The sequence below is a fragment of the Arachis hypogaea genome, chromosome 7 (assembly GCF_003086295.3).
Source record: "Arachis hypogaea cultivar Tifrunner chromosome 7, arahy.Tifrunner.gnm2.J5K5, whole genome shotgun sequence".
NCBI lineage: Eukaryota > Viridiplantae > Streptophyta > Magnoliopsida > Fabales > Fabaceae > Arachis > Arachis hypogaea.
The window spans coordinates 10,916,250-10,940,447 of record NC_092042.1 but is presented as its reverse complement, the minus strand read 5'-3'; the positions used below and the strand labels follow the sequence as shown (position 1 = coordinate 10,940,447).

Below are 24,198 nucleotides of genomic sequence, written 5' to 3'. Positions count from 1 at the left end.
TAAGATTAGAGATTGTCCGAACCATCTGACCAAAAATAAAAATTAGATTCTTATATAGACGCATAAACTAATCAACCAAATCTAATCTACAAAGAGTCTGGGATAATTTATCATTGATTAGGAAGAATTTAGTTTTGGATGATGGGTGGAGTGACAAGGGATTAGGGGGGTCCACCGTTGTTGGGTTCAATAATTGTTGTGGTTCTCACTCTCAGTTGTTTTTTCTTTATCTCCGTATAAGGGCCCCGCTTTCACAGACATATTTCTTGGTAGGTCCCTCGAGGACTCGACTACTAGTCTACTACTTATATTACATGGCATTTTGCATTATAAGAAAATTGTTATATTATCTTACAAATATATTATCATTGAATATTCTACTTGCATTAAACTATGTTTATGTTATTCCTATTCTTTTCCCTTAAGAAAAAGGTTTAGCTCTATCTAGTGTCCTCCAGCCCTCAACTTGTAAAGCAACATAATTTGAATAGAATTTATTTGAGTAAAGAATCCCGAGTCATTACGTTTGTTTGGATTGGGAAGCAGTAATGGCATCACTTTTGATCGAATTAGAGGAAAAGGGATAACCTAATACCATACCACATCATTAGTATGCGTTATTGAAAAATGAAACATGATTTTAGGAAGTATTATCCAACGGCGTTATTTTGTTGCTGAGTTTTGGATGTGGACCCACGAAGCAAGGATCCACTCCATTTAATAGCTGTTAAGGGTTGTTTGCTGCGGGATAGTGGGCATACCATGAGTGTTAGTAAACTCTTTATAGGCATATAACTTGCATTTTCTTCTCCTTTGGGTTGTGGTCCTTCATCAGTTACTCAAAAGAACATAAAAGTTGTGTTTAACATGCAATTGGGCAAGCACTATAATCGGAACCCTAGATAGAAATAGTTGTTCATGTCCAATCAAGAAAATAGATTTGAATAATTGAAATAAGGTTATTACTTTGGAGGGTAAAACAACAGGCATTACCCTTGGATGTTGGATCAATAAAATGAAGATGGGTCGCACTTTTAACTTTATTGATCCAAGGTGAGGAGTATCTTTGTCCAAAGAGCTAAAAGTAAATGGATTTTAGGAAAATAAATAAAAATCTAAGTTCAATCTCCCTCTACCAGATAACCAGATGCAATATGGGAATGAATGTGTTCTAAAGCTGGTGACTGTTTTATCCCCTCATTTCCATCCTAAATATTAAAAATGTATAGAATTATAAACCAGATCCAGATATGGTTTTTTCTTTTACCCTCCTCCATAACGAACTCGAATTACTTGCTCTTCTTTGGTTCTTTGGTATATTGGTCTATTAAAGATTCAACATCCTTCCAGAAGAGGCCCTCAACCAAGACTCCATCCTTCGTGAACCTGCAATTAAAGCAAAAGAAATAATAAATGCATCTTAATCTGCAGAAAGCAAGGCAATAGATGCTGTCAATGCCTACTAAGTTAAGGGGGGAGAGAGAGACCACTGAGTAACACTCTTGGTCAAATGGACTGGTTCCTGTGCAGAAACTGATTTTGGATCTGCACTTGCTATGGTGAGGGTGTACATGTCCGAAAATCGAGGCAACTTGGAGGAAACTACCAAACCGGTACTGGTAAAGGACCCCTGTAAAAGAGGAATTGCATCCATGTTGGAATACAAGATAATAAATTCATAATTCAAGTTGAAGATGTCCTAGGCTTCTGCTAAAAAGTACCAAGGATGTACTTGATTTGTTAACAGCATTTAAAGACAGATCAAGATTGTCTAGATGAATGAAAAATATATTTGACCGAGCATTCCAGCAACCACCAGCTTGCATCATTTTAAAGAGTTGTTTAAACTTCTAATCAGATATCATGGTTAACCCCCTTTAAATCACTTATGACAAACGAATAAATCAAATTCAATATTCATTTTAAGACTGAAAGCAACTAAAACCCAAACAGCTTAGCACAGTCATATCAACTTAAAATCCATATAATTTGTATTCCAAGTTTAGAACAACAATGATATAGGTACTATCCAGGGGTTAAATTTCCAAGTTCCAAACCAAAGACACATTAATGCCACCCAGTTACGCAGAAGTAGAAAGATCAATCATTACAATGCATAATCAAAGGTGCATATCAACCATTTAAAGAGACTAGTACATGGGGGTGGGGAATGTGTGTGTGTGTGTGTGTGTGTGTGTGTGTGTGTAATGAGCATGACATGGTGTGTATCATAGTATACCAAACCAGAATGAACAATCAACATTATTGCTTTATCAGAACATAATTAAGAAGAAAATAGCTAAACCCCTCCCCAAAAAAGGTCCTTCTTTGATTCTCTCACACACAATGACACAGAAAAAACAACACAACAAATGTTTAATCAAATCTCAAAACAAGGAGCTACAGAATTTCAACAACTTTCATCTATTCCATTTGAACATAAATCTAAAAGATGTACAATCAAGTGTATGTATAACCTTCATAAACTGAAATCAATGGGTCATAAAAAATTGGCACACATTCTAGAAGACCGCAATAAACATTATACAAAGGAGTGAAATACTAAAGCAGTATGAGTTTTATGTATTCTAAGCCAGTCTCAATAAAGCACAACACCTATCCTCCACATACACACAAAGCAACAAAATCAAAAACATGATCTTATATACAGGTTAACAGACACTTACAGCTGGAGGATAGGTAAACAGAATGGCATCCTTCTCCTTGGTGTATATGATCAGCTGCAACAACCCATTGAAGACTACATACGTGCACAGGAGTTAAAGATCAAACAACTACACTGGCGTTGAATGAATTAGAAGTAAATATACATAATACACACACCAACAAAAAGAAATTTCCTTTTCTCCCGTAATAAAGTATCAAAGTCATCTAAAGAGGAACCTAAGAAACTTCCAGATTGAAACAATTCCTGCATCCCACGCCATTAAAAAAGATCAATCCCATATATTTCATTAGCCATTACCTCAACCCGACCAAGATAAAAAAAAAATAACCAAATCCAAATGCCCTAAACTTGGAAATTTCATCATCAATTTGACTGTGCAGATCAAACCCTAAACCAAAACGAAGCTAAATTTTCCCTCACAGTAATTTCATCAAACAGATATATGCATAATTTTTGTTGTTTACACAAAAAAAGGATATAATCCGATGCAGGCAATGAGGAAATCCCTGTTCTCAGGGAACTTCTTCTTATAAAACTGAGCGAAGAGAGCAATGACGATGATTATGGTTCCAACTAGGAGCCTCACGTTGCTCAATCTCACGTCTTCCACGTATCCACGACTCGTCACAACCTAAGAAATTCGAGGTATTGAGGCTCAATTAACCAATTGAAACAATTTCAATTTGAAACGAGAATAAAATGGTCGAAATTAGAGAAGATCGAAAGGGGATTAGGGTTGAAGAGTGAGTGAGTACCTCGGAAACGGACTCGTCAAGGATGTGCTTGATGGAGTGGTGATCTAAGAGATTGGCTTTCTTGGCAGATTTAGAGGCCATTTTTTGTTCGAATCTGAATTGTTTTGTTGGGTTGTGTATCGAAGACTTGGCTTGACCCGGAGACGATGAATCTCAGCGTTTTCAAGTTTCAAATTCAACACTCTTCAGTTTTGAGGGTTCTGTAATAACTTAGAAGTGTTGCTTGTAGTGTCTAGTGGCTACTACCACTCGCTAAAGCTGCGCCTGGTTTCATTTTCTATTTATTTATTTTCTTAATGATTTTTTGGGTCTTAATTAAAAATTACAATTAATAGAAAATAGACAATATGGGGACTTTATTATTGTCTTTTGAGTAAGTAAAGAGAATTACGCTTCTTATTAATTTGACCAAATTTAATTCTCTATTTAATATATTTTTTATAAAATGATTAAGATTTAAAAAAGTATTAATTAAATTAAATCTGTTTTAAAAAATTTTAAATGGAATACTATATTTTTTACAAAAAAGAAAGACAAAAAATTAAAATTAATAGAAAATTAATTCTAATAGTTTGTTATTTTCTAAAATGTACTGCACTTTTTATTTTTATTTTTTCAAAAATACATTAGTATTTATCTAAATTAAACTATTATTTAGCATTTAAAATATTTTATTGCAATAAAAAGTTCATAAATGAAGGGGCAAAAAAACACACTGGCTCAAAAGTTTGCCAAGTTTCACCAGATTGTATTTTGTCTAAATTTTGGGATTTTGGCTTTTGGCCTTTTGGGACAAAGGAGGACGTTTAGTAAATTTTGTCAAACTTTGTGATTTTTCAAGGGTTTTGGGTTTTCTTTCTTATATTCATGAATATTTTATCAAAATTTGAATTCTTTAAATGTTAAAATAGTAATTCACTCGCCAATGAATTAGAGCTCAAATGGCATAATTTTCCTATACTCATCAAAAGGGTCGTGAGTTTGAGTCTCCTATGTTCAGTAAAAAAAATAGTAATTCACTTGATTAGATAAAAATAAGAATCTCAGGTTTAAATATTTTCACATGATTCTTTTTTAAATAAAAAATCAATAAAACAAGGAGGTCCTTGAGAAATATTGCAACAGCCTTATAGATCCATAAAAAGATAAAGCAGTAAGTAAATTCTTGAAAAAAAATTGTTTTGAACTTACGGATCCTATTGGAAAAAATACAAAGCGATGGAAAAAAGTTGCAATAGTAGATTTGACAGAAGAATCAATCGTGTCCAACATCTCAATTTCTTAAGGAGTATAAATTCAGTTAATTATTTGATATTATTTTTCAAGGATCTATAAGTTCATTACAATTATTTTTTCAAAGAGCCAATAATTCATTAGTGTATTATAAAAGAATAACGTTACACAGCACAAAAAGGCATATCCAAAGTATAGAAAATTTTGATGGGTTTATTTTTATTTTTTTTAAATTTTTTATAGAAGGAAATTTTGATGGTTGTTGAGTAGGTGCTTGCTATAACAAAAAAACCAATCATATCCATCATTTCACCAAAGGAGTGAGTCTTCTCTAATGGAAAAAAATCTGAATAGTGTTCACTGTTTAATCTCACTCTTTATTACTCTCTCTCTTCTATTTATTTTTTGTCCCACTTATAGAATTAAAGGTGAGAAATCACACTTTATTCTCTTAAGTGTTAAAAAAAATGGAAAAAATCTATTTCCTTTCACCAACACCACTCCCTGAGCTGCAATGTTTTCTGCTTAGAAGTAGCTTACAAATTTTCCAAATTCCTGTTCTGCATAATCTACAATTCTACGTGTTCTTAATAGGCAAGTAATATTCTGGCATGTAATTTTTAAACATGCCACATTTTAATCTCCTGTTCAATAAGTTACAACTTACAAGCTTTCCAATGCCATAAGATATTTAATATTTCCTATCATTTTTGAATGAATATGACAACTGAATAGAATATTCAACCTAGATAAAAAAATGAAATTAGTAGTGATCTCCAATCAAACAAGCTTTGGTTTTACAGAGTTGGAGGCATTCTTAGTGAGCAAGAAACGAATTTGTTTAACTAGTTCTTCCTTCACCATGAACAAAACAGCAGCAGCTAGCACACTTTGAACAATCTTAGTTCCCATGCCTTTGTAAAATCCGTAAAACCCTTCATACTGGATCATCTTGATAATGGCATCCAATGTACCTGAGTTTCAAGAACATGCAAATTAAGAGGAGTTCAATAAAATAGATAAGCAAGTAAACAAAAACACAAATCCGGGTGTGTTTTCCATCTGATTTAACTTAAACTGGCTGAAACAGCTCAGGCACGGTGCGAAACAAAGAGTAAAAATGCGATAGTCATGACTTTAAACCTTTATAATGGTGTCTCTTGTCTCCATTTCGGACCTGTCTAGCTTGCAGCCTTGCCTGCAATAGAGAATAACAAATGAGAAATATCGAAAAGAAGCATTTTAGATGCAAATCCTCTTTTATTCTTCTCAGCTTTCCTCATTATTCTTATACATACCGTCACCATGGACACAAACAAGAACGATACAAAATATATGATCATGCAATGAATTTAAGAATAAGTAAGACATTGACTAGTAGTGAGTATAAGAACAATTATCGTATAATTTAACCGAAATCAGACACCACTATTAAGAATCACGGGTGATTGTTTATGTTGGCATTATCTGCCAGAAAAAACGTCCATCGCCCATTCTAGTTTCAACCCTTGTTTATGTTTCTAATTAATATTATATTTAATTTCTTGTTATTGTTTTTATTCTGCTAAGATTATAATACCATGATATATAGCGAAAGCTGGGATATACCTTCACAACTAGAAGAGGATATGTCACAATAGTAGCTCCAAGCTTAGCCAAAGCTCCAAGAAGAAATACCTAGTTACATTCGGTAAACTTAGTCCAACAATGTTTGAAACAACTAATAAAAAACATAACTGTCAATGACATCATTCACATACCATTTTCCCTTAGTGAATTTAAATGAGAAAAATACCTCCAATGCAGATACTCCATTGTTGCGCTTCTTACTTTGGCTACGACTTCTTTTTAACTTCAGCAACATGGTTTCATACAGCATGAACTGTATAGAAGGGTTGCTTACCTGAGATACAAAACAACCAATTCAGTAAAACTCCCATAGTGAGAAATGGATTCATTTCCAACGTACCATGATCAATGTCGGTAATACACCTTTCCAAAACCCCCAAACTCCGGCTTCACCGTAGACTTCTTGAATCTGGAAATATGAATTACATTACCATAATGGTATAATACACATAAAAGGAAGCACTACATGAAAGTTTATGATCTTAGTCAGATCAAAATTATTGCAAAATCTAAAGGATCATCTCAGTTCATGAGACACGAAGACAGACTTTAGTACTGCACTGAAACTCGCTAAATGATAGAGGAAAACCATTATAATTATGAAACAAAAAGTTTCAGATAATTTCTTTTACTTGGAGCAAGTATCAAACGAAATTTACCATACTAATCTAAAGTTTCAAACTATGGGATTAGTTTGCCAGAAAGTTTCTTGCATATGGATAGCTTAACACAGAATAACAATCAATTTACATAACTTCCCTAAATAGCTACCGAAGGCATCATCTGAGTTGTACTTATATAACAACAAAGTCTTATCTCACTAAGTGAGTTCAGTTACATGGATCAAACAACGCCATGTGATTGGTACTTATATAATAAGGATAAAAGATAAGAAGAGAGGCTATCCATAAAGATGGACTTTACCTACCACATCACTAGTTCCATAAGCAAGAGGCTCAACTGCGGGAAGTAATGCTTGTTCAGTAGCATTTAACAACACATCACCAGGCGGAGTTCTGCTTGACTCTTTTCTGTGCGTCTACATGCAAAAAATATTTTTGTGAGTAAGAAAGGAAGTAAAGAGACAAGCATAAAGGTTCATGAATCATTCTATTTTCAATTAAGCAAATTCTAAAATCAAAGAAAGAAACATTATCCTTCTTACAGAAGTAAAATAGTATCATGTTTCAATTTGACGTTCAGCGCTTAATCAGAACAACAAAGAGACAGGAAAAGGAAAGCAAAGAGAACAAGGAAAGGGGATGCAATGAGAAAAGTGAATGGAATTGACTATCGACTAGTGAATTACCTGCATGCGCGTAACAACTACCCATATGGGATTTGTCAATAGCACATTAACACACCTACAAGAGGAATGAATTGATTACATAATCTGTTATTCCATTTGACCAATTTTCATAGGAGATCTTTTGGCAAAGTAAATTAAAATTACCCAGAGAAAGCAGCAACAATAAGTGAGGAGAACATCCCAACTGATCCATCGCCAATGCCTAGCCTTTTCTGTTCTAGTGCAGCCACTTCGGCTTTGTTCCTGAATATTTGATAGAAATAATAATAAACACCCTGTATCATAAAATTGTCGTCATAATTAAAAAATGGGGAAATCTAAATCAAAACCTTGAACAGGTGTCCAGAAAATATATTGCTGGAAAATATTAACCATTTTTTATAGAAAAAAGTTACACTATAAATCATACAACATTAAACAAAGAAGTCTTTATCAAAGTATTATCTCAGAGGTGATTCAGGTGAATAAGAAACTAGCTTCTTGCTATTTCCAAGTCATTCTCTCATTAAGCTTATTCAATTTCAACAAGAACAGTCTTCAAGCTTTACTTGAAACTCTTAACACTGGTAGCTATGGTAATAAAGTGTACATTGCGATGATGTCATTAAAACTTCGATACACAAATCAGAAACAAGTGATGTACAGTTATAGTTTTCCCACTGCTTCAACATTAAAATATAAGATCACAAAGTTATGAAGAAGCTTCTGGCACAAAGTGCAGCATTCACAAACCTGAGATGCAGCTGTACCCACTAGAGATGGCATCAAACCTCCATACAACCGCTCCCACCCCTCATGTTTCACAACCTACAATATTTTTCAATAACTATTATCACTTATAATTAAAATATGAATTAAAAAATTAAAAAGAAATTAAATTTTGATACATGGTTACTGTAAAATGTTTTAAACTACCAAAAATCATGTGCATTTCTTTCTTTCCCGTGCCATTCAAGGTAATTGTGGTAAGAATCAAAGACTTGGTCATACATTACTAGATGACTGCATAATTTATTTTGTCATAATATCAAACAAGTTTATCTTTATCATATTCAAGTGTTCACCAAAAATCCTAGAGCTTATAACATTAAACTGTAAAACTCAACTCTAGAAATTTGATAACCTCAAATTTAAATCCAAAATATAAAGAACTTACGAGTTATAAAACGACACAAGTACATAACATTAGGCTTAGATCACATCTTTATTTTATTCCAAAACCCAACAAACAGTTTGGACTTTTCTTACATCAATAACCAAAACAAACAAAATTCAGCTAGCCAATCACATGATCCCTGATTCAAAAAACAATAAGAAAAAGAACCTGGCACATTTGCTGGAGAGTTCCTATGCTTTTGGTCTTATCCTTCTTCGGATCACGCTCTGTTTGCTGACGAGTGTTTACCTGCGTATACAGATCACCATATAAGAAGTTAAAAATTTCCAATTTTTTTAACAAAATGGAACACCCAATTGAGAAAAGAGTGAAAATTTGTTGGAAGGAAGTTGGTACAGTTTGAAGAGGGTATGTGATGAGCTGAGCTATGATCCCTCCACCAGCACCAGCCAAGCCATTGATCAAAGCTTCAGACATGTTTGGGTGAAGAGAGAAAGATGAAATTCGAGAGAGAAAGTGGGAGAAGCAAGAAACTGCGCCTACCAGTGCATTTGTTTTTGTGACGGTGGGGTTTTTCAAAGTTTGCACATGATCGATTTTGTTTCTGTCAACGTTGCGTTTGGGAAAGGGAAATGACGTTAACGTTGTTAAGAGGGACTATGTGTATGGACTATTATGCCCTTGGTTGAGGGGGAATATGCCACTGCTATTCGCCTTGGTATGCTCATAGATAAAAGGGTACCACAGGGAAGATTGCCGTTTCCATACCTCTCTTCTTGGAGGGTGTGTTAGAACATATTAGGGATAGATCATAGGTATATACCATGGGTCCATTTAGTGTACAGATGTGTTTTGGTACAGATTTACAGATTTTTATTTTTCATTGATTTAAAAGTATATCACTAAAAGTGTTGGTTAAAGAAAAAGTATTACCCTTAATTGTTAACTTGGCTCTTATACCAATTTTTACCAATTTTTAAAATTAACTCTTCATATTTTACTTCGAATAAGTTTATAATTTGTATAGATTTGGTTGGTGATACTTTATAATTTGTAGTTTCATAATCAAAAATATTGAGCATTTCTACTATTATTAATTCTGATTTCATTTTTATAGTTTTTCAATGTTGTTTTAGTTTATAATGTTTTTTTTTTTGCTTTGATTATTGTATATAAAATCTTTTATCTGTTTGTCTTTTTCTTTAATATAATTTTTCAAATCCTCCAAAATTTCTTTTATTTCTACACTTTCTGTTGTTTCTAAATGTCTTTTTAATTTGTCAACTTCATTCTCCATTTTTTCTTTCAACAGTTTAATTCTTTTAAGTCATAATATGGTGTTTCAGGCATTTATAAATTTTTTAAGTTTAGCTCCAACTTATTTATATTTGTTCTTATTTCTATCCTTTTTATTATAAGGTCATTAATTTCGAACTGAAGATTATTTAATTCCCTTTTATACTCCTTTATTTTATTTTTTCGTCTTTTTTCTTTTTATTTTGTTTTCTGGTCTTTCAATCTTTGTATACTTCATTATTTATCTTAGAATTTCTGCAAATTCTATCATCGATTCATCACTATTTTCTAGAGATTCTATTAATTTTTCTAACTCTTTAACTTCTCCTTTCAATTTGTCATAGATTATTTTTAGAGCTTCAAATGCTCTTTGATTTATTTCAGAAAACTGTAAATAATTCAACCGATTTTCTCTTTCAAAGAGCTCTTGTTTCTTGTCTTGATAGGTTACATATATTTTCTCTTTATTTATTGTCATAACTTAGTGTTTAGGGTTTTATTTAATTTTTTGACCTTTTTTGTTAATTCTTTTATTTCAAAATTTTCTTCTTTAATCTTTAACTTAGATAAACTTAAAGGGCTATTAATTTTGGATTCTCTTATTTGAAAATTTGATGAAACTAATTTTCCTGATGGTTCTTTTAGTAAAAGAACTGGGTTTTCAATAGCTTTATATTTTGGTATTTATGTTTTTACAATTTTCTGAAATAATTCATCGACATAAATTCTTTCTCTGTTTTTAAATATTATACTATGATGGCTATTTGTTAAAACATAATTTATTGCATATGTAATTGAAAATGGTTCATCGTCTTGTTCCATTAAATTCTTTCTGTGAAATTTATAAGCCAAACTTATAGATCTTCCAAGATTTTCAGTTGATAAAGGTATAGCATATCCAAGATGGGCATTGAATTTAACATTTACGTTTGCCAAGTTTCCATGAACAATTCCAATTATTTGATTTATTGGGTCATCAGTAATTCTTTTGTCACAGATTGCTAAGCTTATTGGTGAATTAATTCCTTTCATATATGTAGATTTGATTAAGACTTGTATAGTACTAATATGAATCCATCCAATTTTAGATCTTTTTTGTTGATCCTTAATTTTCTCAATCTGTTTACTCAATTCTTCATCATTTATCAAAGCTATTTCAAGTTCTCCATTAGCAGATTTTATCTTTATAGGGGCTTCAAGTTGAATTTTTTCATAGTATATTATATTTTTTTCTATTAAAAACTTATTTTAAAAGATTTTGTTTATTAAAATTTTCATTTGATTTGAGATTTAATTCTGTTTTTAGAACAGCCTGTTTTTCATTATCTAATAAGGCAGATAATCTATAATAATCAGATTCTTCCGTTAATTCTAAACTTTCTAAATAATTCATGACTATGAGATTAAGATAAAGGCGTACCTTTCTGAAGAAAAACTTCCTTTATTTAGAATATTTTACATAAGATGTTTTTATCTCCAGAGGGGAGATTGTAGATACTAACTCCAGAGGGGAGTTTAGAATTGGTTTTTCCTAAGGAAATTCTTCTTCAAACTATAGAATCGCCTCGGCTGCTTCCTCCTTGCTCTCCTAGCATATGAGTACTCTTAGCCTCCTGCTTTCTATTGTTTGATGATTTCTACAATTGCCTAAGCAACCAATTTATAATGGTTGGGTCTGATGGACAATTCCCATCCTTACCCTTCTTATGACGTCATTGCTTACGTCACTGTTTATTATCTTGCACCAGCTACATTGTTGGTGCTCTATGACCTAAGCGCTTACCTCACTATGCAATAATGTTGAGAGATGCTTCAGATGTGCTGTCCTCCTCTTTCATCATGTGACCTCCAGATGCGTTGTCTTCTTCCTTTATCATGTGGGTTGATTCCGTTTCATTATTGCTTTCTTCAGATAACTCTGAGACACATAGCTGGTACTTGTGGTCTTCTCTGTCTTTTATCAAATAGCAGAGATTCCTTTTTATCCCTTCAGGGAGCTTTTCTAAGAGTCCAGATAAGTTGTAGAATGCTGATTCAAATTCCACTAAGAGTCTCATCTCTCTCTCTTCAATTTCATTCCTTTTACTGGACACAAGCAAAGTATTTCTGCTTTTATAATTGATTCTTGTGTGAGATTCCCTTGTTATCTTTTGAGTTCTTTCGAAGACCCTTGCTAGTGTGCTGGCTAGTCTTCCTTCATGACTGTAGATTGTTAAATCTTGAACTTGATCAATTGGTTGAAAATTTTCTGGGAAGACGGACATGAATATTACTTGGTGTGCTGGAACCAAGCATTCTTCTTCTTCATTAAAAATAGGTTGACTGTTCGTAAATTTTAGAGATATATCCCTTGGATTTACGTTGTCAATCATATTTTTAAATCTCTTTACTGCATCAACGAATCCTGCAGGAAACTCACTAATAATTTTCAAATCATTAAAAATTAAAATTGTATCAATTAATCCATATTGAAAAAACTGATAGGTGTCAGATGGGGAAGCTTCTGGAAATATAACCAGCTTTGTTAACTGTTCTTTGGCAATAGGATAATATCCCAAGATTGCCCTTTTTTCTTCAGTCCAATTTAGAACTATGTTAAGGGTTTCTCTGAGATTTGATCTACAGACCCTTTTCTTTTCCTTGATTTCAGCCCTTGTAGGAATGTTTCTTATTATTCCTGTTCTCTGGGTTTGAATTGGAGCTTTATCTGCTCTTTTTAGGGTTTGCTCTGGATGAAGAGCTTCATATTCCCTGAAAGATTCCTTTGCTTCTTCCAGTGTTAAAAATCCTCCTTTATGAATTATCCTTGATTGATGTGTAAATGGTGCTGCTTTTTCCCAAGCATCATATACTCCTTTCATGGGGTCATTATAAATTACATAATATTTTTTATCTTGGGTGGATTTTTTGATAATTTAAGCAATTGTTTTATTTTCTGGAATTTTTTCTTCACCTGATTTGTCCACCACGCTTAGCTGGCTGAACTCTGATGGTTTTGGATGTTGTGTTGATTTCATTGCTTCGATGGCCTTCTTGAGGGATTGGATCTGTATCCTTATTTGCTGACAATGCTTGCATTTTTCGAGTTCTTGTTCGTATTTCTGAATTTCTTGATCTAATGCGTTGCAGACGAACTCCATTCTCTTGTTAATGTATCTGCAATAATATTTTTGTCACCCTTAATATATTCAATTTTTATTGGATATTGTAACAAAAATAATTACCATCTTACCAATCGTCCATGATTATAATCAACTTTTAAATTATATCGTATGAAACCTGTTAGGTAACTTGAATCTGTCCTTAATGTAAATTCTCTGGGCAGTAAATCAATTTTCCATTTCTTAAGAGATTTAATGGCTGCTAGAGTTTCCTTTTCATGAGTGGTATATCTCTATTCTGTTGGAGTAAAAGTTCCTGAAATATACCTGCAAAGTAATTCCTTTGAGGAATATTTAGAATCTAGTGATTCTTTTTCTTGTTCCAAACTTTTTATAGCTTTCTTAGCTTTTAGACATCCTGACCAAGTTATGTCTGAAGCATCTGTTTCTACTATTAAGTAGTCATTTTCTTCTGGAATATAAAGTTCTGGAAGTTTTTCACATAATTCTATAATCCTTTGAATTTGCATACTGTCTTTTTCATCCCATTTTCATTCTTTTTTAGTACTTATTTTTGGAAATAAGCTTTTAGTGTATTCTGTTATGTTCTTTAAAAATCCTTGATCAGAAATATAATTTATACACCCTAAAAATCTTTGTAATTGTTTTCTATCTTCTATTTTATTAGGAAATAAATTTATCTTTTCTAGGACATTTGGCTGCAGTTTTAGCTTTCCTTGAGTGGATAGAATTAACCCAAGAAACTCTATTTCTTGTTTTGCTATTCTTGCTTTCTTTTTGCTAAGAACTAATCCTTTTTCTTTACATCTTTCTAAAACTATTAATAATTTTTGAAGATGATCTTCTTTATCCTGTTTTGTAAAAATTAGTATATCATCAATGTACACTAAAACAAATTCATTTAACTCTTTTAGATTTTCTTCCATAAATCTTTGATAAATACCTGGGGCTTGTTTTAATCCGAATGGTAATACATTCCATTCATAGAGCAACACACTTGTTGATTCTTTTGTTGGGCAAGTAAAAGCAGTTAATTTCTTTGTTTCTTCGTCTAAACGAAGTTGCCAATACCCTGATTTTGCATCAAGAGATGAAAACCAAGTTGCTCCTTTGATTTTTTCTAAAATAGAATTTTTTCTTGGAAGTTTGTGAGCATCACCAATAGTTGCTTCATTTATCTTCTTATAGTTAATAACCATTCTTCGTTTTCCCCTTTTAATTTCATTATTGTTTTCGACATAAAAGACTGGAGCCGCATGAGGACTTTTACTTAATCTTATAATTCCTTTTTCCAAAAGATCTCTACATTCTAATGAAAATTCTTCTCTATCTCTTGCGGAATAAGAAATTTTATTTGGAACATTTATCTCTTTTGTAGGATCTTTTAATTTAATACTTACTAATTCGTTATTTGTATTTTTAATATCTAAAGGATTTTCAGCACAAATTTCATCCAAAAGTTCTTCTATCTTTATTTCAAGATTATTTTTTGGGATATTTATCTGAAAGTATAGATTTAAATAACATGTCTCTAATATAGAGAATATTTTAAATTTTAAGATCTTATCTATAGTAGTAGTCGGTATTTTTATTCGTTTTGATTTTTGATTTATTGAAGAATCGTGTGGAGCTTTTAAAACTATATATGTTAATTCTTGAATGAACGGATGATATAGCTTTAAAAAGTTATTTCCTATGATAAAATCCATTCCAGAATCTAACATATATATTGATGGAATAATGAACCTATAATTTTGAATAAAAATTTCAACCATCTCTGCTTTTTGGTCAATTTTATGTATTGATTTGTCAGCTATTCTAACTCTTAATGGTTTCTTTAATTTTTTCCAATCAAGTTTTATATTTGAACTAGCAAAGCATTGTGTTGCTCCAGAATCTATGAAAGCATTTATAAACTTTTCTGTTATTTTTATAGTAATAAATGTAGCATTATTACTCAGTCTTTGAGTCTGTTTCCGAGACATATTCAAAAATATAGTCTAAGTTGTCATCAGATTCTTCTAATGGTTCCATGAAACAAGACTTAGCAATTTCTATTTGTTTAGTAAGATCCTTTTTATCCTTCTTTTTCGGGCATTCATTTGCATAGTGTCCTTCTTCTTGGCAATACCAACATTTACAATTTTCCTTTTTATTCGGGCAATAGTTATTTCTTTATCTTTTATTTTTATTGTTATTTTCCTTTCTAAAATATCTCTTTTTTCTCCAGTTTGGATAGTATTTTTTTTTTCTAAATTGATATTTTCTTTTTCTTTGAAAATTTTTATTAAGACCATATTTTTGAGGTATCTCCTCATTATCCTGACAGCAAATTTTAATTATATTTGCAAATCTTTTTTGAGTTGCTTCTTGCATACAACGTTCTTTTATTTCCTCTCTTATTGCAGATGTTGCTCCACCAAAATTATTTTCAATTGTTCCTCTATTTATTTCTCTTATAAATCTTCCCATTATAAATTCATTAGCAGGATATGGAAGTTTTGTTATATACATACTAAGATAATGATTTTTATCTTCTTCTTTTAATTTGTAATAATGTATTCTATATTCACATATATAAGACTCCACATTACATAAATCATATATCTGAATATTAGCTAAATGATTTTTTGCTTCTTGATATTATTTATTATAGACTTCTTGTCTATGATCTATAATATTTTTTCCAAAAAATTCTTTATATAGAATCATCATTATATATAATATCTTATCATAAGCTGATGTTTTTGTTTCTAATTCTTCTATTATTTGGTTTTCTATTGATGTCATATAATCTCTTATAAGTCCTTTAGTATGAAACCCTATGTAATTCCAAATGTCTCTTCCAGACAATTCACTAAGTTTTGGATTAGTAAAGGTTTCTAATAAGAAGGAATTCAACCAGTTTTCAAAAATTTCTTTTTCATTCTTTTTACAGTCCAAATCGAGCATTCTATCTCTTTCCATTTCTTGGATTTTTGGGATGTATTTTGATGGTATTTTTGTATATTTTGAATATTTATTTATAAAACCTTTTTTAAAAGCATAATTATCAAAACCTGTTTCCCATTTAAATTGAGATTGATTATCCTTAGATGTTCCAGCTTCATTTTTTACTTGTATTGGAATTGCTGGTTCTTCGTCACTTGAATAATCTAGAATGTGTTCTTCATTTTCTATGTTTTCAGAATTTACTAATTCTTCTTCTATTTGAAAACCATGTTCCATAATATTATTTTCTTGAGCCATTTTTAATTGTTTAAAAAGCATTGTAACTTCTTATAATTTTTCTTCAATATTCATAATTTCAATGGTGGTTTTACTTTTAAGTCTGTTATGTTGATTATATTTTGAAATTTTTCTTCTTTGGGATTCTCTTTTTCCTTATTTCTTTGAAATTTTATGGATACTAATATTTCTTCAAGCATATCTACTATAGAATTTAATTGTGGGTTGAAGGTATGATAAAGATGTGGGGAATCATTTCCATGGTAACATTTTTTAGAAATTCCGTGTGAAAAATAAGTTTTTTCAGGTTTTTGAAGTCCTTCAATAAAATTTATAGTAAAATAAAGATTTTGAGAAAAATCATTTTGTATTAATTTTAAAAATTCGGTGTCATTACAATTAACATTAGTTAAAATCATTAATTTTTGATCTATTAATTTTGATAACTTAATTATTTCTTCTCTTAAATCTTCTAATTTACTTTTTTTTCCATTAGGTGACGCTTTTCTTTGTGAAGAATTACGATTTTAAGTGAAAAGTGTAGCTTTAGATGTGTAATTTAGATTTTGCCACATCTTTAAATCTTTAAATCTGTACAGATTTAGATCTGTACCATATAATTCTCTATTTATAAAATTCGCTTTTTAGTTTCTAGTTTCTAGTTCTACTGCTGCGTGTGTTTTTTGTTTTTTTGTTTTTTTTTCCTAGTAAGTCTTCGCATTCAGGCCTTGTCGACTCTACAGTACTTAGTGGAATTTGAGTAGGAGAGGAGGAAGTTAGGCAGAGTCGAATTTCTCGTTATCCTTACTTAAACAGCTAAACCACGACACAAGCCTCGGCATTTTCTAAAATCCCTAAAAAAAGCTCCCTTTTCCCCCTTTTCTCGAATGGCGTCATCACGGCCTCCTCCGTCGAAATCGGCTGACCTGGACCTCACGATCGTCTCAGCCAAGCACCTCAAAAACGTGAACTGGAAGAACGGCGTTCTCAAACCCTACGTCGTGTTCTGGGTCGACCCTGATCGCCGATTGGCCACTAAATCCGACGATTCCGGCTCCACAAAACCCATCTGGAACGAGCGCTTCACCCTCCCTCTTCCGCCTTCCTACCCACCCCTCCACGACACTTTCCTCACCCTCGAAGTATTCCACTCTCGCCCTTCTGATACCCCTAACCCCCTTGTAGGTTCCCTCAAAATCCCCCTCAAAGACATTGACGAAACCTCCGACCCCACCCGCATCCGCAAATTCACCCTCTCAAGACCCTCCGGCCGCCCCCAGGGCAAGATCCACCTCAAATTGGGACTCCTTGGCCGAACTCCTCTACCGCCGCCGCCGCCATCGCAGACAATTCCTGACTACCCAAACCCTAACCCTAATAACAGCAATTCTCCGATGTTCTGTTACGTACCTAACCCAGCTGCGCGTGACTACAGAGGATTCTCGCCTTCACCTTCTCCTTCTTCTCCTCCTTACACTGCGTACGGTTCTGCCTCTTACGGTAGTTCTTATAGTGATTTGTACTCTGGGTACTACCCGGGTTACTCCGGTGCGGTTCCGCCGTATCCTTCGAGGCCGTTTATTGATCGGCCCGTGGGCTATGCTGGGCCTAGTGGGCCTTCTGCCCCGCTTGATTACTCTTCCTCTTATGAGCATAAGCCCAAGGGGGGTGGTGGTGGTGTTGGGAAGATGGGCCTTGGTGCTGGGGTTGCGGTGGGTGCTGTTGCTGGAGCGTTGGGTGGGCTTGCTTTGGAAGAAGGTATGAAGTATGAGGAGGACAAGATTGCTGAGAGGGTTGAGAGTTCAAGCATGGCTACAAGGGACGATTATGATTACCGAGGAGATTATTGATGTTTTTCAGGTACTCAAGAAAAACAAAAAAAGGTTTCAAATTTGATGGATAATTAACTTTATTATCCCAGATTCTCAGCATATTTATGTGTATCTGTATATATATGTGTGATCTCGGAGTTGGAATTTGAAATGCACCTATGGTTTATTGTGATACTTTTCTAATGTTTTATGTGGTGCTTCGTTATCGTTACTATATGATGATGATGATGATGATGATGATGATGATGATGATGATAATAATAATACTAATATATGATATATATTTGGTTGACTAATTACTGTTTATTTGCTTGTTTGATTTATCACATTTTCGAATGCTAAAAGTATATAGCTGGTGTAGAGTAGAGGAGAATGTTTGAGTATATTGTTGCATCTGGTTCATTTGTCTTTTTTGTTTGATATGAGATGCTTGCCATTATAATGGGTGAATCACCAGCTTGGTTACTTTCTGTGATGATGAAATTTTGTTCCTCTTCAACTTGTGATAGGTCTTTGTTTGCACTTTTAGCATGATGTGTGTAGTAGATGTGAATTTTACATGTTTTATATATGACTGAAAAACCCATCTTGAGTGCATTATATAAGGTTTAAATAGTTGGATTTAATTTGTATATATGACTGAGAAACCCATCTTGAGTGCATTATATAAGGTTTAAATAGTTGGATTTAATTTGTATATATTGTCAAAGCTAAAAGTTTTATATATACATCTAATCATCTATTAGCGCATCAGTGAAAATGCTTGATTTAACCAACTACTATTTTGGAAAAGTTATAAACATGTGAATCTGTGCATCTGGTGGAATGACTAAATGTAGAGTTTAGGGTTTAGTTGACTGATGCAAGGTAGAGATCGCACTTTCGTTGACTAAATGTGAGCTTTTTGAATTTAATGGTTGCTGGATTTCCCCTGCTATATGCATATCACTGCTCTATGACTTGGGATTTCCTGAGTTCAACAATAAAGAGGAACTGAACTTAAAATGGAAATTGATGAACTACTATTACAATGGACTTAAGCAGACTCATGCACAGCTTGATAATTGATAGTGGTTTGTTTGGTTAGCCAAGTCAGATAATCTGTTGTCTATTTCTTTTTTTTTTCTTTTTTTCTTTTTTTCTTTTTTTTTGTCTTTCTTTCCAGAAAACCTTGACAAGCCCCCTCGGGCCATCCTAAACAAAAATTGCAAAAGGATAAGTCCCCATCGATTTGGGTGAAATATTTTATACACATGATTAGGTAGTATCCATTAGGCTTTATATCAAAATCTGTTAATGTATCTTGCCCCACAGAAAATATAACTATTCCTACTTCCTCATGCAAAGTTCGGTAAATGCTTATTTTAGTGAATGAGGCTGCATGGTTAAGTCAGTTTGGATAGTCTTTCCAAAATTACAAAATGTGAATTTCCATAGTCTTTCTTTTTTCTTTTTTTTCTTTTTTTTTGGACATTTGATAGTCTTTCTATCTAATATCTATTGTATTCAGCCCGTTAGTTTTATATTGATGTGGACCATTCTAAATTCTAATAGTTTATCTGATGTGGACACTATGAAGTTGTAGCTTAATTGGTATACGAAATTGGCATATATGGAACTGTTTTGACTGAGCCTGTCCGGCTGGGGGCATAATGGGGGCGAAAAAAAAAGAGATTTGATAAATCAATCCTAGAGATTTGATAAATCAATCCTAGACGACGATTTGACCATAATTTCATACAAACAGTGTGTCACCATGACACTCAACCACTCAGCATCAGACTAATGGGGTAAAGACGGTACAAGAAGAGGGACTAACAGGATATACGTTTTGCAACTTCCGGAACTACATTAAGCATTTTTCAGTTTCAAAGACTAATTGATTTGGTCCCACAATTTCAAGGACTAAGATACATGATTTACTCTTGAAATTCCGTTTGTATTGTTGAAAAATCACTTGAAATTAAGTCTAATTCAACTTTCCGAAGAGTTCGGAGTGGTACGTTGATGCTGGTATCTGGTGGTGTTAACTGCTCTTTTTTTTTGTGGTATTTGGCTGTTAGCATCCACTTTTTGGGCCGTGTCCATAGCGTCTAATTTGGTTCGGATAATCTTTTGGGCTATGTGGTCCATGTTCACAGCCCACTAGTCACAACACATTAGATTTTACATGTCTACAATATCAGATCTAAAAAAAAAGCCTACATCACAATCTCTTGCACATTATTCCTTTAACTAAATGTCAGGATGTTAACCAACTTAATTTGATGGAACAGTTAGTTTATTTGTCTTTTTAAGCAAGTGTCAAGAAATTTGAATATTGTATTATGCATGTAATAATTTATTGGCCAGCAATAACTTTTTAAATAAAATTTTTATTTGTGATGGATTAGGTCTTTGACATGTCAAATTGAAAGATACCATGAGAAAAAACAATGTTAGGCTGGTAGCACTACCAAGGATCACATGGATTCATATTTTGATATTTTTTTTTTTAAAAAAAAAAGGTTGGCCTGAATGTGTTGATCCATTTCTTTTTTTCTTTTTCTTTTTCTTTGGTCTAGATATTTGGATCTTCATACCATGTTTGGAAGACACACCAAATGCCAAAAAATTGACACAAAGAAAAACTCATGTTTGGGATACTCCCTGATATGAACACATTCACAAAGAATGATTTAGGAGAGGAGGTTTCAAATCCGATAACACCCAAGACCTCATTACTTTGCTAAAGTTTATTGTACGATGCAGACTCTCGGTTAATTTGCTAATATTAATATTCGCATTTGATTTCTACATTTAACATTATAACCACTTCCTTCCTAATTGCATTTGCATGTACCAGTGCCTATCACTAAAGTATCTACCAATTCTTTTTAATAAGGTAAAGACTCACAGTCAGTATCATTTATATAAAGTTGATAGTTAAAAATCGTTAGATAATAATTAAGTCAAATTTATCAAATTATCTGACGATTCTTAAATATCAACCTTATATGAAAATAACTGCATGTGAATTTTCACATCAAATATATTTTTTTTCATAAGCGGTAGAGTCACGTATTCTAGGTTTTTACTCATTACCTCTGCTTAGGACTGGAAGTGAGTCAAGTCAGCTTATGAGCTAGTTTGAGCTCGACTCGTTAATAGCTCGATAAGCTAAACTCGTCAGTTGGTGAGCCGAACTTGAACTTGGATTTGAGCTCATAAATTAAATGCGTCGAGCTTGAACTTAGATAAACTCAGCTCATTAGCTCGTGAACTGGCTCAATTATATATATAATATTAAAAGTTTAGATTAAATGCATATAAGATATACATACATATATATATATATAAAATAGTAATATACAATTTATATATATATTAATGTTTTTAATTGTTTAAACTTTTATAGTTATTTTTTATATATAATTTTGATATAAGATATAAATAAAAATTTATAATTAATAGATAGACAATATATTAATTTTTTAATATTTTTTAATATATATAAGTTATAATTTATTCATATACAATTATAGATTATGTTCCTATTATTTGAGCTCATGAGCTTGAGCCAACTCGTAAACTTTCGTTGAGACGAACTTGAGCTTACCAAATAGGCTCAATTGTTAACGAGTCGAGTCATGAGCTAAGCTTAATTTTCATGAGTTAAACTTGAACTTGATCTAACTCAACTCAACTCGGTTCACTTTCAGTCGTCTGCCAAAAAGGATATATGTGGTTTCCACCAACAAAAATATGATGTGAATTTTCTTCTTATAAACATTAGATTTGCTATATCTTTTTGAATTTAAAAGTGCCATCCAAGATTTAGACTATATTATTTCTAGCTATGAAGGGATTAATTGCAACTATGGGGGTTGTGTTTCGTTCTTGAGTTGTGCTTAGCTTGTTCTGTTTTGTATTTATTTTGCTACTCTAATCTACTCTCAAAATGTTGGCTCTCTTGTTTCTATTCTCACGGTAGGTGAACCTTCAATTATTAAGGTTACTCGTCGAAAAAATAAATCTTATTTATTCATTTATAAATAAAAAAATATATTTTTATTTTCTAACGTTTGTAATTCTTTTTTAAAAAAATAAGTAAATATTCATTTTGTTTGCTGATTATTTATCTGTGTCCATTGATCATCTCAAAATATTTTGATGATCCTCGTCCATCCAATAAATTGGATTAATAAGTCCCTGCAACAAATTCAAATCGATTCAAATTAAACCGCTCATTCAATCCAATTCAAACTGAAAACCGACTAAAACCGCATTAATTCAGATTTGATTGGATTTTATTTTTTATAAACCGCTAGATCGGATCGGATTTCGAATCTACTTTTATAACCGATTCAATCCAATCCAAATTGCACAATGTGTTATAATATTATTATTTTATTATTTTATTTACAATTATACTTATAACATGTTCAATTTATTATACATTTTTATATTATTCATGCATTATTATTATTTAATAAATATTTTATATTCAAAATGTTATTTATTTATTTATTTTAACTAACCTAAAATTTTATTTTCATTGTTATGTTATCGTTGGTTTTTTAAGATATTGTTGAGATTTGTTATGTTATTATTGATTATTTAAAATTTAATGTTGAGACTTGTTATATGTATTTAATTTTTTTAATTTACAAAACCGCAAATCCAATCCAATCCAAATCGCTTGAAATTGGATCGGATCGGATCGATTTTTTTTTAAAAAGCATCCAATCCAAACCGCACCGCAAGTAAAACTAATATTTGGATCAAATGAGTTTTTGACTCAAAATCGATCCAAACCGCATCGCGAACACCTCTACTTGCAATCAGTTGCAAAACGATAACTAAATGACATGTCAAGAGTGAATACTAAGTGAAAATAATTTACAAAATAGGGACTAATAAGCCCCTAACGATTCTCAATAATAGAACTAATTAATTCCTCTGAAATTCTTAAATCTCTCTCTTTTTTCTCTGCTCTTCTTTGAATCTTCTTCTTCTTTCATCAATTTTGCTTCATTCCACTATTCCTTCACACAATTATTTTTGTTTACCAATTTTTAATCATTGTTACCTTTATCATTATTGAAAAAACTCAATAAAAGTTCAAACAAGAACTTGTCTAACAGCGGAAGCACCAAAAATAATTTTCTCACAACCTGTACGATTAAATAGGCAATACCAAAGATACTCCAAGCACCAAATATAATGAACAAAACTAAATGATCAGACACTAAAATTTTAACGTGGAAAAACTCTCAAAAGAGGGACAAAAAACCCACGGGATCTAGTCCAGTAAAATATTTTACTATCAAAATAATGGGTACACAAACAGTCTTCCTAGTGACACTAGGGTATCTCAACAATCAACAAAATACATCATCAAAATTGATGAAATCAACATAAACCCTCCATAAAAGTGGGTATCTCAAATCAGCCAAAAGAGAAGGCAATATGTAACACCCTCACTATCAGAAGTCACGCTTCCGGCTGTGCCACTCTGATAGCAAGGAGTATTACGACTACTTTACATACTAAATACTAAAATAGGAGCCTGTGACTCGATTCTGTACCGCTGATTTCCTTTAAAACCGAAAATAAACACTTTACCTTAAGAAAACTACAAACAGGCATAGATTCATATACAAGACTCCTTACATAATAACTCATAATATATTATACATATAAAACATAAAATTCCTATCCCTCTTACAAACTTGTAATAACAAAGACGAGGGAAGAAAATAATCTAATTAATACAACAACATATCAACCAAACGCAATATAACCCTTCTTAACGCTTCTTCATCCGGTTCCTGAAAAGGTAAAGCTGTAGGGGGGTGAGAACCTAACCACACGGTCTCACCACGGAGTTTCAAAGTTGTCATAAGAAGATATTCAATAAAAAAACTGTTTTCAAATTCTGTGACTATCATTGTCATATGAATACTTCTAAAATCATATAGCTAATCGTTCAAAACCTTTTCAAAG

The 24,198-nt window shown here is 32.3% G+C and overlaps 3 protein-coding genes across 6 annotated transcripts; 1 reads left to right on the top strand and 2 right to left on the bottom strand.

The window, feature by feature from the left end:
- Nucleotides 1-912: 912 nt before the first annotated feature.
- LOC112702433 (signal peptidase complex subunit 2) lies at nt 913-3,770 on the bottom strand. Its single transcript, XM_025753448.2, has 5 exons — nt 3,445-3,770; nt 3,169-3,320; nt 2,688-2,769; nt 1,488-1,630; nt 913-1,386 (listed from the first exon to the last, which is right to left on the bottom strand). The coding sequence occupies exons 1-5, from the start codon at nt 3,523-3,525 to the stop codon at nt 1,290-1,292; spliced, it is 555 nt and encodes a 184-aa protein (XP_025609233.1). The 5' UTR covers nt 3,526-3,770; the 3' UTR covers nt 913-1,289.
- A 1,412-nt stretch (nt 3,771-5,182) lies between these two features.
- Nucleotides 5,183-9,501, bottom strand: LOC112702432 (peroxisomal nicotinamide adenine dinucleotide carrier). The gene is made up of 11 exons (XM_025753447.3): nt 9,129-9,501; nt 8,940-9,020; nt 8,348-8,422; nt 7,760-7,890; nt 7,616-7,670; nt 7,235-7,345; nt 6,647-6,715; nt 6,473-6,580; nt 6,286-6,354; nt 5,821-5,875; nt 5,183-5,651 (listed from the first exon to the last, which is right to left on the bottom strand). The coding sequence occupies exons 1-11, from the start codon at nt 9,207-9,209 to the stop codon at nt 5,458-5,460; spliced, it is 1,029 nt and encodes a 342-aa protein (XP_025609232.1). The 5' UTR covers nt 9,210-9,501; the 3' UTR covers nt 5,183-5,457.
- Nucleotides 9,502-17,045: 7,544 nt separating this feature from the next.
- LOC112702431 (uncharacterized) lies at nt 17,046-20,226 on the top strand. Of its 4 annotated transcripts, none has more exons than XM_072199108.1 (2): nt 17,046-18,238; nt 19,958-20,226. In XM_072199108.1, exon 1 carries the CDS (start codon nt 17,266-17,268, stop codon nt 18,226-18,228), a length of 963 nt encoding a protein of 320 aa, XP_072055209.1. In that variant the 5' UTR covers nt 17,046-17,265; the 3' UTR covers nt 18,229-18,238; nt 19,958-20,226. The 4 variants fall into 4 exon arrangements, with proteins under 4 accessions (XP_072055209.1, XP_072055207.1, XP_072055206.1 ...); XM_072199106.1 differs by having other exon boundaries at nt 19,796-20,226; XM_072199105.1 differs by having other exon boundaries at nt 19,790-20,226.
- Nucleotides 20,227-24,198: the final 3,972 nt, after the last annotated feature.

Bases quoted from the DNA above. Each gene is read 5' to 3' on its own strand.
- LOC112702433 (XM_025753448.2), bottom strand. From the start codon at position 3,525: ATGGCCTCTAAATCTGCCAAGAAAGCCAATCTCTTAGATCACCACTCC. The intron at 3,321-3,444 runs GTACTCACTCAC...CGAATTTCTTAG, and splicing joins TTGACGAGTCCGTTTCCGAG to GTTGTGACGAGTCGTGGATA. The intron at 1,387-1,487 runs GTCTCTCTCTCC...CTTTAATTGCAG, and splicing joins ACCAAGAGTGTTACTCAGTG to GTTCACGAAGGATGGAGTCT.
- LOC112702432 (XM_025753447.3), bottom strand. From the start codon at position 9,209: ATGTCTGAAGCTTTGATCAATGGCTTGGCTGGTGCTGGTGGAGGGATC. The intron at 6,355-6,472 runs GTATTTTTCTCA...GAATGTAACTAG, and splicing joins ATGGAGTATCTGCATTGGAG to GTATTTCTTCTTGGAGCTTT. The intron at 5,652-5,820 runs GTTTAAAGTCAT...CTTGAAACTCAG, and splicing joins CAAGAGACACCATTATAAAG to GTACATTGGATGCCATTATC.
- LOC112702431 (XM_072199108.1), top strand. From the start codon at position 17,266: ATGGCGTCATCACGGCCTCCTCCGTCGAAATCGGCTGACCTGGACCTC.